The 17,500-nt window shown below is 55.1% G+C and overlaps 1 protein-coding gene across 1 annotated transcript in view; it reads left to right on the top strand.

The window, feature by feature from the left end:
* Positions 1-336: 336 nt before the first annotated feature.
* ZNHIT1 (zinc finger HIT-type containing 1) overlaps positions 337-17,500 on the top strand; it is a 53,398-nt gene continuing 36,234 nt past the window's right edge. Inside the window, exon 1 of the mRNA XM_085860667.1 lies at positions 337-582. Coding sequence (XP_085716793.1) covers positions 552-582 — 31 coding nt within the window. The 5' untranslated portion in view covers positions 337-551. The remainder of the gene's footprint in view (positions 583-17,500) is intronic.

The raw sequence follows: 17,500 nt of genomic DNA on the forward strand, positions 1-17,500 counted from the left end.
CCTCCTCTTTCTATGTCGATTTACCTCAGGGCTGCGTGCTCCTTCCCTCCCACCACAACCTTTTCTCTTATCCTCACCTTCCATGAGCTTCGACTCTGTAAACAATTAACACAAACCAGAACGACACTCCTCCCCCAGGTTGAACAGTTTGTGTGTTTTTATCCCACTTTTTGACCTATTTGTGCTCTCACACAGGTCGGGGTGAAAACTGAAAGCATAACCTCCGTCTACCTGAGGTGGAGGTAAAAACTGCCTGTTGAACGTACTTCGCCAACCCTCGACGACGTGTCCACGCACCCCGTGGGCAAGACATCACGCTTTAATACGTCACGTGTCGGAAGGAACAAAAATACTACCGGCGAATCGAGAGGCGAATCTGCGCCGTGGAAGTGGCGGTTTCACGTCTCTCAAGTGGAACACTTCACTATCGTTGTGTCTTTCAGACACGATGTAGGTGATGAGTGATCATGGTGGTGTTATCGCCCATTAAGGGCCAAAGTCGAGATTACCAAAGAGCACCGTCTGTGGAGTATGTTTGAGGGGTGAGAGTGATGAAGATGGTGGAGAAGAAACGTGAATCCGGTGCGTTTAATCCTTCCACACCGACACCACGTCACCACCACACACCGACACCACCACACACCGACACCACGTCACCACCACACACCGAGTACACAAACACGTCACCACCACACACCGACACCAACTACACAAACACGTCACCACCACACACCGACACCACCACACACCGACACCACGTCACCACCACACACCGACACCACCACACACCGACACCACCACACACCGACACCACGTCACCACCACACACCGACACCACCACACACCGACAGCACGTCACCACCACACACCGACACCACGTCACCACTACACACCGAGTACACAAACACGTCACCACCACACACCGACACCGACTACACAAACGCGTCACCACCACACACCGACACCACGTCACCACCACACACCGACACCGACTACACAAACACGTCACCACCACACACCGACACCGACTCCACAAACACGTCACCACCACACACCGACACCGAGTACACAAACACGTCACCACCACACACCGACACCGACTACACAAACACGTCACCACCACACACCGACACCGACTACACAAACACGTCACCACCACACACCGACACCGAGTACACAAACACGTCACCACCACACACCGACACCGACTACACAAACACGTCACCACCACACACCGACACCGACTACACAAACACGTCACCACCACACACCGACACCGACTACACAAACACGTCACCACCACACACCGACACCGAGTACACAAACACGTCACCACCACACACCGACACCGAGTACACAAACACGTCACCACCACACACCGACACCGACTCCACAAACACGTCACCACCACACACCGACACCGAGTACACAAACACGTCACCACCACACACCGACACCGACTACACAAACACGTCACCACCACACACCGACACCGACTCCACAAACACGTCACCACCACACACCGACACCGAGTACACAAACACGTCACCACCACACACCGACACCGACTACACAAACACGTCACCACCACACACCGACACCGACTACACAAACACGTCACCACCACACACCGACACCGACTCCACAAACACGTCACCACCACACACCGACACCGAGTACACATACGTCCACATGTACACCATGAACGATATTTTTCTGTTGTTAATTGGTTTTACTGTGCACAGAATGCGAACACGTCACCAGGTGCAGCTCGGTCACTTCGTCCTTGTGATATTTATTGATCGATTTATTTTTGAATGATGTTGGTGGAGCTCCATTGGTCTCATCCTGACACCTGATCTGTGTGCTCCTGGATATATTCCTCTGTGGGGTTATATATTCCTCGGTGGTGTTATATTATTGTGGGGCCAGGTGTCGGCGGCAAGCACGAACGCAAGGTGGAGCAGTAGAGTCAGCTCCACCGAACACCCGGAATCTCGGTCGTGCTTCTCAGAGAACTCCGAGAGGCACAGGTTCATTTCAGGACCGTGGTCGCCAATACTTCGACGGCGTGAGGTAGGGTCCACTTGTATATATGTATGTATATATATATATATATATATATATATATATATATATATATATATATATGTATGTATATATATATATATATATATATATATATTGTTGCGGATTTCGCGCCCGCCGGCGTGCGACGGCCACGTAACTCGAATCGCAGCACGTCGCCCACCGGACGGACAATCCAGTCGTGACCCTCTCGGACTAACGCCGGGAACCAGTCACGGGTGGACCTTTCGGTCTCACCGCGATCGAGCCAATCAGCCCCCGCGTGGGATAGGGTTGCTCGCCAAATTCGACCTACCTAAGTACCCACGCGGAGGGTAGACCGGGCGATCGCACCTCGCCGCAGGTCAACTTCGGACACGGGCCACTTAGCGACCCGTTCCGTACTATCAGAATAACCGAGCGGTGTTATCGTCGACCTCGACGGTTCGATTAATTATCGGGCGTATTCAGCCCACTACCAACCCTTTACGTGAAGCAAGATGAGGGTTCAATGGGGGAAAAGACGAAGCGAAGCGGGAGAACAGTTCAACAATAAAGCACATTTATTCGCGGCACACGGGAAGCACACAAATACAATTCCACCAAAAGCACACAAAAAAAAGAAAACACAATTCCATTTACACAAAAGCAAATATAAAAGCGAAGACACAGTGCAGAGCTAATACCGACTACCGAGCACACGGCAACACTTATACAATTCTACTTCACAGACGGCGCCGACAACACATACCCAAAACCAAGGAAAAGAAATCCCCCAAGAATGAGGCGGGCCTGAGGCCGAGACCGGGTCGCGCCTACCCGTCTGGTGATGAGACGCGGAGCGGCGATGGCCCCGCAACCCGCGGGCCTCGCGGACAGTGCCTGGCAGGGGGTGGGAAAAGGGGCCCCCTTGGTCGCACTATCTCAGCGCGGGGGGAAACAGGAGGGGGTTGCTGATGCTCGGGGTATAGAGGATCTTTATTATCCCTGGTGTGCGTCTCCACCTCGGCCAGGTCGCGCTGCCGGCCTTCCTCGGGCGTGCAGCTCCCGGCACCGTCGCGAGCACCCCCTCGTCTGCCTCCGCCGCTGCCGCCCCTCCGCCTCTGGACTCTCCACCCTGGACTCTTCTTTGGGCTCTCCTCGTTCGACTCTCTTCAGCTTCTCCAGCTACTGCAGGCTTCGGGCTCCAGACTTCCACACTCGTCCCCTCCGTTCCGACTCTCTTCAGCTTCTCCAGCTACTGCAGGCTTCGGGCTCCAGACTTCCACACTCTTCTCTCTCTGTTCCGACTCTCTTCAGCTTCTCCAGCTACTGCAGGCTTCGGGCTCCAGACTTCCACACTCTTCTCTCCACCCTCCGACTCCTTCTCGTTCTGCTGACTGACGAACACCGTCCTTTTTATCCCCCCGTAGCTTCGCCTTTGACCCCCTCCCTTCGACCTTTCACCTCGCTCCCCATTGGCCCGAGAAAAAGTGGGCGTGAAGGCTTTTTGATCCACAAATTTGCATATATCGATCGTTCTGGAGGCGGGGCCAAATCGCCCCTCGCTCACCGATTGGACGGCAAAAAGTGGGCGTGTGTCGTTTTTGATCCGTTTTTGAAGCACAAAATCCGTGATTTTGTACACGCTGTTCAACGTGCGCCCTGCACGAGTCCAACACCGGTACCCACAGCGGGGCAAGAACGGTGGCGATGCTAGGGTTGCGAGGTGTGACGTGAAGGTCGTGGCGGTTGTGGTGAAGCGGCGTTGTGGTTGGTGGTTGATGTTGTGGTTGTGGTGGTAATCATGGCGGTTGGTCCAAAATAAAGATAGTAAAAGAAAAACGGCTATCCTGAAGAGTCGCAGCACGAATAAATGACATGTATTCCCACTAGACAACGGGTTTGGGCCTAACTACACATGCACTTACCGAGATACCTCACCTAAGGGACCTGAATGGTGGTTTGCGAATCTGGTAACCACAACACTACCCCCTTCCCTTTTTACAGACTCGTCCCGAGTCGTCAAATTTTCGTGTGCCATCATGTGTAGTTTTCCCCTAGTACATTTTACCTACGGATCCCTGAGTGCGACATTCATGGTATTCGTGTCCCCAAAATAAATAACCTGAGGGCTGCGTAACTACCTGAACAAACTCACTCACACGGACGACTTAAATAAAATTGCCGGCGCTAGACAGACATGCCGGGGGCGCACTCATATTTACAGTACATCTTAACCTTAACTTACAAATTTTACACTAAACCATGGCCCAGGATCATTGAACTCTGCAAAAGAAAAGCAGTTAGCAGGGAGCCAGGCTGCCCGCATGCAGTCTCTGGCTCAAAACAATGCAGGTGACAGGGAACGTGGCTGGCTGCTCACACGCAGTCCAAGGCCTTCCCTTTTGAACTGAACGCAGTGAACCACAACGGTGCATGGGCTGCACAACGCAGTCTCCGTGCCAGCTCAAGTGGCACACGCAATGAGCACAACGAATGGATGCATGGACACAAACACGGTGCACGGGCCGCCACTGCAGGCCCGTGTTGTAGCTGCCAACAGGGCAGTTCTCGCAGCTTGCAAACTGTTGCCTTGATCCTGGCGCACATGGAAATGAACAGGGGGGGCAAAGCAAAAATTGAACGGGGCTGGTGAACAGGGGCAGTGGGCATGGCATGGCAAAGGCAGCAGGCAAACACAGCCCGCAGAAGAAGGCCGCTGCAGGCAAACACAGCCCGCAGAAGAAGACCGTTGCAGGCAAACACAGCTGGCAGATGAACTGGCCGGCACAGGCCTTGAAGTACCACAGCTGCAGATGAAGCTGGCCAGCCTTTGCCGTTCAGTGGAGGTTGGTGGAGGGAGTGCGGTGGTGCTGGCCACTTGGAAGGCGGGCTCGGACCTACCTACCTGTCTCCCTCCCAACCTATCGCCTTTGCCTGTCACTGTACATACCCACTCCCTTAATTTGTCAAACCCCAATTTAGCCCCAACTTATTTTTTTGTTGTTTTTATTTTTACTTCCCCACTATAAATCGTCCCCTAACCCCCTTTATCGTCCTTGTTCGGCTAACCTATCCTGTCACCTAGCCTACTCCCAACCCCTACGTTCCCTTCCCGGAGGGGAACAAGGGAGAGCTAACGTCCTGTGCCGAGGCCCAACGAAGCCTCAGAATGGCCTCCCCAGAGTTCGGCGATCTTAACACCAAGTGGGTCCAGCGGCCCACAACGACAGCGAGGGGATGGATGGTGCGGAGGGGTACATCTCCTAATCTACCCTATCCATTTAACAGTTAAACTACCCCGGGGCTTTCAACAAGCGCCTCTCGCTTAAACTATTGGTTCTATAAACCCAGATTCCCGTCGCCTGTGTTGGTGTCCTTACAATTTCGGGCCTCGCCCCCCAATTTTCTCTCCGTGCCCTCACACGGTCTCCTGGCTGGGACACGTGGCTCCCTTTGGCAGGCACGACCCTCTGCCGATTCTCCCGCTATGGCACCCCCGGGCACTACACTGCCTCCGAGCCTACCAGCTCCCTAACACCGGGGAGTGCCCCCCCATGGCACCTCCCCTGAAACGCACACGTGGCAGGCCGGCCTCCCGGGCCCCTTTCCGAGGGTCACCCGTGCCCACAACACTGCCCACGCGGCTAATGGCGCCCCGGGCCCCCGCACCAAGCAGGCGCACCCGTGCCCACTACTCTATCCCGGCCCCCCATGGGCCCTTGGCCTACCGCGGCCGACTAGCCTGGTGCCCGGGGTACCCACTCAGCGATACTCACCTTTCGCAGCCACGCTCCCAGGCCCGTCAACAGGGCTCCTGCACCCCTCCAAATGGGTCTCGAGCCTACTTTCCCACCAACAGCAAAACGACCTCCATTTTTCAATTTGACTAACCCAGCTAACTCACTTTACTCTGACCCCGGGGTCCCTTGGGCGGGAGTCACTCCTCCCCCCAATCACTCATCGCACCATGCATTCCCCATTCGCTCCACACACACAGACCCGCTGGCCTCACTCACTCAACATGTACACGTACTCACAACTCTCCAACTCTTCAACACACTCACCGCTGAACTCTGCCATCCTTCTATCTACATCCCCTAACTAACTCGTGCTCCCACGTCGTCCCTTAAACTACAGCACGTTCCTTTTAACCTACGTAGCTAAACTACGTCCCCTCTACACATCCACAAGTCTGTCACTGTCTCCAAATAAATCATTTTATTTCCCATTTTCCCATCCTAAATCTGGCTACAATCCCTCTAACTAATCCATTCCACGGACTCCATGAGGACTTACCCCTGCCCCATGAAGTCGGTCTAACTAAGCTAACCCTTCCCCCTAACTAGTTTCCATCCTGTGCCCAGAGTAAGGGGGTCTTTCACCCCTTGCCCAGGAATCCTGTGCACCCGAAAGTGAGGCTTGCTTTTTTTTTTTTTTTCATGCGCAGCACCTGCGCGGCAACTCAGAGCTCGCGCACTTTACACCTGCCCGTGACGTCATGCAGCTGCACGTGTTCCTCGTTCCTCCTTGGACGGGACCATCCGGCAGAGATACCCCTCCTGCCGGATTCCAACCACACGTGCAGCCATGACGTCACCGTGCGCAAAAAAAAAAAACACAAGCCCCACGTCTCGAGGGGTTTCCCACGCGAACACATGTGCTTTGCCCGTTGGAGCTGAATACACACGATCGCGTGGAGAACCCGTCCGGTCCAAATCCGTTTACCTGCCTAAACTTTGTCCGTCCGCGGGATCGGCAAATCCACCGCGTGCGTTTCCGGACCGGGACTTCACTCTCGCAAGCGAGCACGTGGCGGTCTCGTGCGTTGCACAGCACGGACCGCGTGCTCACTGCTGGGTGAACCCGGCACGGTCCCCGAAATAGCTACAGCCGCTACTCGGCTTTCTTTCATCACATGTCGCCTTCGTCGTCGCCATTCAACCCACGCACACCTGCGTGTTACGACGCACACAGTGCACTCCATCAAACTCACACCGGGAGACGCGGCTGCGTGCTCCCGCATGCCAACCGACATCTCCCTCACATACCGCTCTCTCACACACACGGTCTCCCTGGCACACAGCGACCTTGCACACGGCCGTTCACTCACGCGTGCCTCACTACTCACACAAACCATACTACTCACACGTGGTGCTCCATTCACTCGCGCGGGGGCACTCACCCGCGGTGCCTCACCCACACACGCGAGGGCACTCAACCGCTGTACCTCATCCACACACCGTGCCTCACTCATACACGCGGGGGCACTCACCCGCGGTACCTCACTCATACACACGGCGACACTCACACACGCGGTCTCTTCCACACAACGTCCCTCACTCATACACGCGGGGGCACTCAACCGCGGTGCCTCATCCATATACCGTGTGCTGGGAAGCACGTACACCGGCACAATCGCCACCACACCACCCACACGTGGTGCCTCACTCATACTGGCCGTTTCACTCACACACACGGCCTCACTCACACACGATGCCTCACCCACACACGCGGGGGCACTAACCCGCGGTGCCTCACTCACACTCCGTGCCTCATCCACACACGGCGTGCTGGGAAGCACGTACTCCGGCACCATCGCCACCACACCACTCACACACGGGGTCGCTTCCACACACGGGGACGCACTCACACCTTGCACCACACACACAGGGACAACCACACTGGGGATTCGTGTCCCCACAAGGGTCTCCGGGGCCTCTATACCCCCCAAGCTCTCCGTGCACCTGTCCACAGCACTCGTCCCCTCAACCTCGCAAAGCACGACCGAACTCACCTGGTCGTGACTCGCCTCAAGGGGGCATACTCCCTCCCCTCGTTCCTGGAGGAGGTCATCCAGGTGCTCGCACTGGGTCTCTACCCAGTCCGCCAGCTCACCCCCATTATCCTCCACTACCTCTGTGTGTGTGTGTGTGTGCGTCACTTACCCCGTCTTCCTCGTGTCGTCTTTCCTCTATTTTTTCTATCTCCCGTGTCTCTGCCAACTCTTCACCCTTTACCTCCCTTGTCTCAACTATTATTTCCTTTGTCACGGCCTTCATGCCCGCCTGCAGGCATCGGCCCATGTTCTGCGTCTCACCCCGGAACTTTTTCATTTCCTCCTTCATGTTTGCTTCCATTCCGTTTATTTGCTTGTTCATTTCGTTTTTCATTTCATTTGTATTTGTATCCATCTTTTCGTTCATGCCTTTCATTTCGTTTTTCATTTCATTTGTATTTGTATCCATCTTTTCGTTCATGCCTTTCATTTCGTTTTTCATTTCATTTGTATTTGTATCCATCTTTTCGTTCATGCCTTTCATTTCGTTTTGTCATTTCATTTGTGTTTGCATCCATTTTTTCGATCCTTTTCGCATTCATCTTTTCGTTCATTGCCGCCAGCATGGCGCATAGCTGGGCCATGTTGGATGCACTCAGCTGAGCCGTTTCGGCAAGGGTTGGGGAAGGGTTTTGGTGGAGAGGGGGGGGGAGGTGTCATACACTGCGGCCGCTGCCGCACCCATTTCAGGTTCTGGGTTTAGTTGGGCGAGTCCGTGTTCCTGCACAATCAACATTTCCTGCTCGGGGATTCCATCCTGGACCATGGATCCTACACATTCTACATCCATTTCTAATACCCCCGGCTCCCGCTCGCCTTGAGACGCCATCTTGCTTCTCGTGAAGGGTTAATTTGCTCGCTCGTAATTTGGAGGGAATCGGGGGTCGCTTCTCTCACCCCTGGACCGATTCCCGTGAATTTCGCTGGAGACAGGAGAGCCTGTTGTCCCGCTCTCCAATACCAGTGCCGCGAGGAGGGCGATGAATTTGTATCGCACGACCTGACACCAGTGTTGCGGATTTCGCGCCCGCCGGCGTGCGACGGCCACGTAACTCGAATCGCAGCACGTCGCCCACCGGACGGACAATCCAGTCGTGACCCTCTCGGACTAACGCCGGGAACCAGTCACGGGTGGACCTTTCGGTCTCACCGCGATCGAGCCAATCAGCCCCCGCGTGGGATAGGGTTGCTCGCCAAATTCGACCTACCTAAGTACCCACGCGGAGGGTAGACCGGGCGATCGCACCTCGCCGCAGGTCGACTTCGGACACGGGCCACTTAGCGACCCGTTCCGTACTATCAGAATAACCGAGCGGTGTTATCGTCGACCTCGACGGTTCGATTAATTATCGGGCGTATTCAGCCCACTACCAACCCTTTACGTGAAGCAAGATGAGGGTTCAATGGGGGAAAAGACGAAGCGAAGCGGGAGAACAGTTCAACAATAAAGCACATTTATTCGCGGCACACGGGAAGCACACAAATACAATTCCACCAAAAGCACACAAAAAAAAGAAAACACAATTCCATTTACACAAAAAGCAAATATAAAAGCGAAGACACAGTGCAGAGCTAATACCGACTACCGAGCACACGGCAACACTTATACAATTCTACTTCACAGACGGCGCCGACAACACATACCCAAAACCAAGGAAAAGAAATGCCCCAAGAATGAGGCGGGCCTGAGGCCGAGACCGGGTCGCGCCTACCCGTCTGGTGATGAGACGCGGAGCGGCGATGGCGCCGCACTCCGCGGGCCTCGCGGACAGTGCCTGGCAGGGGGTGGGAAAAGGGGCCCCCTTGGTCGCACTATCTCAGCGCGGGGGGAAACAGGAGGGGGTTGCTGATGCTCGGGGTATAGAGGATCTTTATTATCCCTGGTGTGCGTCTCCACCTCGGCCAGGTCGCGCTGCCGGCCTTCCTCGGGCGTGCAGCTCCCGGCACCGTCGCGAGCACCCCCTCGTCTGCCTTCGCCGCTGCCGCCTCTCCGCCTCTGGACTCTCCACCCTGGACTCTTCTTTGGGCTCTCCTCGTTCGACTCTCTTCAGCTTCTCCAGCTACTGCAGGCTTCGGGCTCCAGACTTCCACACTCTTCTTTGGGCTCTCCTCGTTCGACTCTCTTCAGCTTCTCCAGCTACTGCAGGCTTCGGGCTCCAGACTTCCACACTCTTCTCTCCACCCTCCGACTCCTTCTCGTTCTGCTGACTGACGAACACCGTCCTTTTATCCCCCCGTAGCTTCGCCTTTGACCCCCTCCCTTTGACCTTTCACCTCGCTCCCCATTGGCCCGAGAAAAAGTGGGCGTGAAGGCTTTTTGATCCACAAATTTGCATATATCAATCGCCCTGGGGGCGGGCCACCCGCCCCTCGCTCACCGATTGGACGGCAAAAAGTGGGCGTGTGTCGTTTTTGATCCGTTTTTGAAGCACAAAATCCGTGATTTTGTACACGCTGTTCAACGTGCGCCCTGCACGAGTCCAACACCGGTACCCACAGCGGGGCAAGAACGGTGGCGATGCTACGGTTGCGAGGTGTGACGGGAAGGTCGTGGCGGTTGTGGTGAAGCGGCGTTGTGGTTGGTGGTTGATGTTGTGGTTGTGGTGGTAATCATGGCGGTTGGTCCAAAATAAAGATAGTAAAAGAAAAACGGCTATCCTGAAGAGTCGCAGCACGTATAAATGACATGTATTCCCACTAGACAACGGGTTTGGGCCTAACTACACATGCACTTACCGAGATACCTCACCTAAGGGACCTGAATGGTGGTTTGCGAATCTGGTAACCACAACACTACCCCCTTCCCTTTTTACAGACTCGTCCCGAGTCGTCAAATTTTCGTGTGCCATCATGTGTAGTTTTCCCCTAGTACACTTTACCTACGGATCCCTGAGTGCGACATTCATGGTATTCGTGTCCCCAAAATAAATGACCTGAGGGCTGCGTAACTATCTAAACAAACTCACTCATACGGACGACTTAAATAAAATTGCCGGCGCTAAGACATACATGCCGGGGGCGCACTCATATTTACAGTACATCTTACCTTAACTTACAAATTTTACACTAAACCATGGCCCAGGATCATTGACTCTGCAAAAAGAAAGCAGTTAGCAGGGAGCCAGGCTGCCCGCATGCAGTCTCTGGCTCAAAACAATGCAGGTGACAGGGAACGTGGCTGGCTGCTCACACGCAGTCCAAGGCCTTCCCTTTTGAACTGAACGCAGTGAACCACAACGGTGCATGGGCTGCACAACGCAGTCTCCGTGCCAGCTCAAGTGGCACACGCAATGAGCACAACGAATGGATGCATGAACGCAAACACGGTGCACGGGCCGCCACTGCAGGCCCGTGTTGTAGCTGCCAACAGGGCAGTTCTCGCAGCTTGCAAACTGTTGCCTTGATCCTGGCGCACATGGAAATGAACAGGGGGGGCAAAGCAAAATTGAACGGGGCTGGTGAACATGGGCAGTGGGCATGGCATGGCAAAGGTAGCAGGCAAACACAGCCCGCAGAAGAAGGCCGCTGCAGGCAAACACAGCCGGCAGACGAACTGGCCGGCACAGGCCTCGAAGAAAAACAGCCAGCAGATGAACTGGCCGGCACAGGCCTTGCAGCACACAGCTGCCGATGAAGTTGGCCGGCCTCCGCCTTGAAGCAAAACATGGCCAGCCGATGAAGTTGGCCAGCCTTTGCCGTTCAATGGAGGTTGGTGGAGGGAGTGCGGTGGTGCTGGCCACTTGGAAGGCGGGCTCGGACCTACCTACCTGTCTCCCTCCCAACCTATCGCCTTTGCCTGTCACTGTACATACCCACTCCCTTAATTTGTCAAACCCCAATTTAGCCCCAACTTATTTTTTTGTTGTTTTTATTTTTACTTCCCCTCTATAAATCGTCCCCTAACCCCCTTTATCGTCCTTGTTCGGCTAACCTATCCTGTCACCTAGCCTACTCCCAACCCCTACGTTCCCTTCCCGGAGGGGAATAAGGGAGAGCTAACGTCCTGTGTCGAGGCCCAACTCAAGCCTCAGAATGGCCTCCCCAGAGTTCGGCGATCTAACCCAAAGTGGGTCCAGCGGCCCACAACGACAGCGAGGGGATGGATGGTGCGGAGGGGTACACTTCCTAATCTACCCTAACCATTTAACTGTTAAACTACCCCGGGGCTTTCAACAAGCGCCTCTCGCTTAAACTATTGGTTCTATAAACCCAGATTCCCGTCGCCTGTGTTGGTGTCCTCACAATTTCGGGCCTCGCCCCCCAATTTTCTCTCCGTGCCCTCACACGGTCTCCTGGCTGGGACACGTGGCTCCCTTTGGCAGGCACGACCCTCTGCCGAATCTCCCGCTATGGCACCCCCGGGCACTACACTGCCTCCGAGCCTACCAGCTCCCTAACACCGGGAGTGCCCCCATGGCACCTCCCCTGAAACGCACACGTGGCAGGCCGGCCTCCCGGGCCCCTTTCCGAGGGTCACCCGTGCCCACAACACTGCCCACGCGGCTAATGGCGCCCCGGGCCCCCGCACCAAGCAGGCGCACCCGTGCCCACTACTCTATCCCGGCCCCCCATGGGCCCTTGGCCTACCGCGGCCGACTAGCCTGGTGCCCGGGGTACCCACTCAGCGATACTCACCTTTCGCAGCCACGCTCCCAAGCCCGTCAACAGGGCTCCTGCACCCCTCCAAATGGGTCCCGAGCCTACTTTCCCACCAACAACAAAACGACCTCCATTTTTCAATTTAACTAACCCAGCTAACTCACTCTACACTGACCCCGGGGGTCCCTTGGGCGGGAGTCACTCCTCCCCCCAATCATTCATCGCACCATGCATTCCCCATTCACTCCATACACACAGACCCGCTGGCCTCACTCACTCAACATGTACACGTACTCACCTCACAACCCACAACTCTTCAACACACACACCGCTGAACTCTGCCATCCTTCTAACTGCACCCCCTAACTAACTCGTGCTCCCACGTCGTCCCTTAAACTACAGCACGTTCCATTTAACACTACGTAGCTAAACTACGTCCCCTCTTCACATTCACCAGTCTGTCTCTGTCTCCTAACTCAAAAAATCATTTTATTTCCCAACCTAAATCTCGCTGCAATCCCTCTAACTAATCCATTCCACGGACTCCATGAGGACTTACCCCTGCCCCATGGAGTCGGTCTAGCTAAGCTAACCCTTCCCCCTAACTAGTTTCCATCCTGTGCCCAGGGTTAAGGGGGTCTTTCACCCCTTGCCCAGGGATCCTGTACACCCGAAAGTGAGGCTTGCTGTTTTTTTTTTTGTTTTTTTTCTCTTTACATGCGCAGCACCTGCGCGGCAGCTCAGAGCTCGCGCACTTTGCACCTGCCCGTGACGTCATGCAGCTGCACGTGTTCCTCGTCCCTCCTTGGACGGGACCATCCGGCAGAGATACCCCTCCTGCCGGATTCCAACCACACGTGCAGCCATGACGTCACCGTGCGCAAAAAAAAAACACAAGCCCCACGTCTCGAGGGGTTTCCCACGCGAACACATGTGCTTTGCCCGTTGGAGCTTAACACACACGATCGCGTGGAGAACCCGTCCGGTCCAAATCCGTTTACCTGCCTAAACTTTGTCCGTCCGCGGGATCGGCAAATCCACCGCGTGCGTTTCCGGACCGGGACTTCACTCTCGCAAGCGAGCACGTGGTGGTCTCGTGCGTTGCACAGCACGAACCGCGTGCTCACTGCTGGGTGAACCCGGCACGGTCCTCGAAACAACTACAGCCGCTACTCGGCTTTCTTTCCTCTGTCGCCGTCTCCGTCTCCATTCCACACACGCACACCTGCGTGTCACGACGCACACAGTCCACTCCATCACATTCACACCGGGAGACGCGGCTGCGTGCTCCCGCATGCCAACCGACATCTCCCTCACATACCGCTCTCTCACACACACGGTCTCCCTTGCACACAGCGACCTTGCACACGGCCGTTCACTCACGCGTGCGGAGGCACTCACCCGCGGTGCCTCACTCGCACTCCGTGCCTCATCCACACACGCGGGGGCACTCACCCGCGGTACCTCACTCATACTCACGGCGACACACACACGCGGTCTCTTCCACACACGGTGCCTCACCCACACACGCGGGGGCACTAACCCGCGGTTCCTCACTCACACTCCGTGCCTCACTCACACACGGCGTGCTGGGAAGCACGTACTCTGGCACCATCGCCACCACACCACTCACACACGGGGTCGCTTCCACACACGGGGACGCACTCGCACCTTCCACCACACACACAGGGACAACTACACTGGGGATTTGTGTCCCCACAAGGGTCTCCGGGGCCTCTATACCCCCCAAGCTCTCCGTGCACCCGTCCACAGCACCCCTCCCCTCAACCTCGCAAAGCACGACCGAACTCACCTGGTTGTGACTCGCCTCGAGGGGGCATACTCCCTCCCCTCGTTCCTGGAGGAGGCCATCCAGGTGCTCGCACCGGGTCCCTGCACGGTCCGCCAGCTCACCCCCATTATCCTCCACTACCTCTGTGTGTGTGTGTGCGTCACTTACCCCGTCTTCCTCGTGTAGTCTCTCCTCTATGATTCCCTTCCCGGCTACCGTCACTGCCAACTCTTCACCCTTTTCCTCCCTTGTCTCCACTATTATTATTTCCTTTGTCACGGCCTTCATGCCCGCCTGCAGGCTTCGGCCCATGTTCTGCGTCTCACCCCGGAACTTTTTCATTTCTTCCTTCATGTGCTGTGTATTCGCATCCATCGTCGTTTTCACTTCATTCATTTGCTTGTTCATTTCGTTTTTCATTTCATTTGTATTTGTATCCATCTTTTCGTTCATGCCTTTCATTTCGTTTGTATTTGTATCCATCGTCGTTTTTACTTCATTCATTTGTTTGTTCATTGCCGCCAGCATGGCGCATAGCTGGGCCATGTTGGATGCACTCAGCTGAGCCGTTTCGGCAAGGGTTGGGGAAGGGTCTTGGTGGAGAGGGGGGGGGGAGGTGTCATACACCGCGGCCGCTGCCGCACCCACCTCGGGCCCTGGGTTCAGTTGGGCGAGTCCGTGTTCCTGCACAATCAACATTTCCTGCTCGGGGATTCCATCCTGGACCATGGATCCTACACATTCTACATTACTATTACACATACCTAATCCACCCGGCACCCGCTCGCCTTGAGACGCCATCTTGCTTCTCGTGAAGGGTTAATTTGAATCGCTCGTAATTTGGAGGGAATCGGGGGTCGCTTCTCTCACCCCTGGACCGATTCCCGTGAATTTAGCCGGAGACAGGAGAGCCCGTTTTCCTGTTCTCCGATACCAGTGCCGAGAGGAGGGCGATGAATTTGTATCGCACGACCTGACACCAGTGTTGCGGTTTTCGCGCCCGCCGGCGTGCTGACGGCCACGTAACTCGAATCGCAGCACGTCGCCCACCGGACGGACAATCCAGTCGTGACCCTCTCGGACTAACGCCGGGAACCAGTCACGGGTGGACCTTTCGGTCTCACCGCGATCGAGCCAATCAGCCCCCGCGTGGGATAGGGTTGCTCGCCAAATTCGAACTACCTAAGTACCCACGCGGAGGGTAGACCGGGCGATCGCACCTCGCCGCAGGTCGACTTCGGACACGGGCCACTTAAGCGACCCGTTCCGTACTATCAGAATAACCGAGCGGTGTTATCGTCGACCTCGACGGTTCGATTAATTATCGGGCGTATTCAGCCCACTACCAACCCTTTACGTGAAGCAAGATGGGGATTCAATGGAGGAAAAGACGAAGCGAAGCGGGAAACAGTTCAACAATAAAGCACATTTATTCGCGGCACACGGGAAGCACACAAATACAATTCCACCAAATGCACACAAAAAAAGAAAACACAATTCCATTTACACAAAAAGCAAACATAAAAGTGAAAACACAGTGCAGAGCTAATACCGACTACCGAGCACACGGCAACACTTATACAATTCTACTTCACAGACGGCGCCGACAACACATACCCAAAACCAAGGAAAAGAAATACCCTCAAGAATGAGGCGGGCCTGAGGCCGAGACCGGGTCGCGCCTACCCGTCTGGTGATGAGACGCGGAGCGGCGATGGCCCCGCAACCCGCGGGCCTCGTGGACGGTGTCTGGTAGGGGGTGGGAACGGGGCCCCCTTGGTCGCACTATCTCAGCGCGGGGGGAAACAGGAGGGGGTTGCTGATGCTCGGGGTATAGAGGATCTTTATTATCCCTGGTGTGCGTCTCCACCTCGGCCAGGTCGCGCTGCCGGCCTCCCTCGGGCGTGCAGCTCCCGGCACCGACGCGAGCACCCCCTCGTCCGACTCTCTTCAGCTTCTCCAGCCACTGCAGGCTTCGGGCTCCAGACTTCCACACTCGTCCCCTCCGTTCCGACTCCTTCTCGTTCTCGTTCTCCTTTTCGTTCTCGTTCTCCTTTTCGTTCTCGTTCTCCTCTTCGTTCTCGTTCTCCTCTTCGTTCTCGTTCTCCTCTTAGTGACTGACGAACACCGTCCTTTTATCCCCCCGTAACTTCGCCTTTGACCCCCTCCCTTTGACCTTTCACCTCGCTCCCCATTGGCCCGAGAAAAAGTGGGCGTGAAGGCTTTTTGATCCACAAATTTGCATATATCGATCGCCCTGGGGGCGGGGCCAATTCGCCCCTCGCTCACCGATTGGACGGCAAAAAGTGGGCGTGTGTCGTTTTTGATCCGTTTTTGAAGCACAAAATCCGTGATTTTGTACACGCTGTTCAACGTGCGCCCTGCACGAGTCCAACACCGGTACCCACAGCGGGGCAAGAACGGTGGCGATGCTACGGTTGCGAGGTGTGACGGGAAGGTCGTGGCGGTTGTGGTGAAGCGGCGTTGTGGTTGGTGGTTGATGTTGTGGTTGTGATCATGGCGGTTGGTCCAAAATAAAGATAGTAAAAGAAAAACGGCTATCCTGAAGAGTCGCAGCACGTATAAATGACATGTATTCCCACTAGACAACGGGTTTGGGCCTAACTACACATGCACTTACCGAGATACCTCACCTAAGGGACCTGAATGGTGGTTTGCGAATCTGGTAACCACAACAATATATATATATATATATATATATATATATATATATATATATATATATATATATATATATACATATATATATATATATATTGATACAGTTAATAGATATTGTTGTGATTTCGCGTCCGCCGGCGTGCGATCGGCCACGTAACTCGAATCGCGACACCTCGCCCACCGGACGGACAATTCAGTCGTGACCCTCCGGGAACTACCGCCCGGAGCCAGTCACGGGTGGGGATTTAACCTCACCACAATCGTGCCAATTGCCCACCCGCGCAGGATAGGGTTGCTCGCCAAATTCGACCTACCTAAGTACCTGCGCGAGTGGTCGACCAGGCGATCGTACCTCGTCGCAGGTCAACTTCGGACACGAACCGCTTAAGAGGTTCGTTCCGTGCTGCAGAGATAACCGAGCGGAGTTATCGTCGACCTCGACGGTTAGGATTATTTACCGAGCGTTTTAAACCCACTATCAATCCCTTACGTGATGCAAGATGGAGATTCAATACAAGGAAAAGACGAAGCGAAACGGG

Source organism: Eptatretus burgeri, chromosome 2 (genome assembly GCF_056783735.1).
Source record: "Eptatretus burgeri isolate ZD-2024b chromosome 2, Ebu_testis_v1, whole genome shotgun sequence".
Taxonomy (NCBI): domain Eukaryota; kingdom Metazoa; phylum Chordata; class Myxini; order Myxiniformes; family Myxinidae; genus Eptatretus; species Eptatretus burgeri.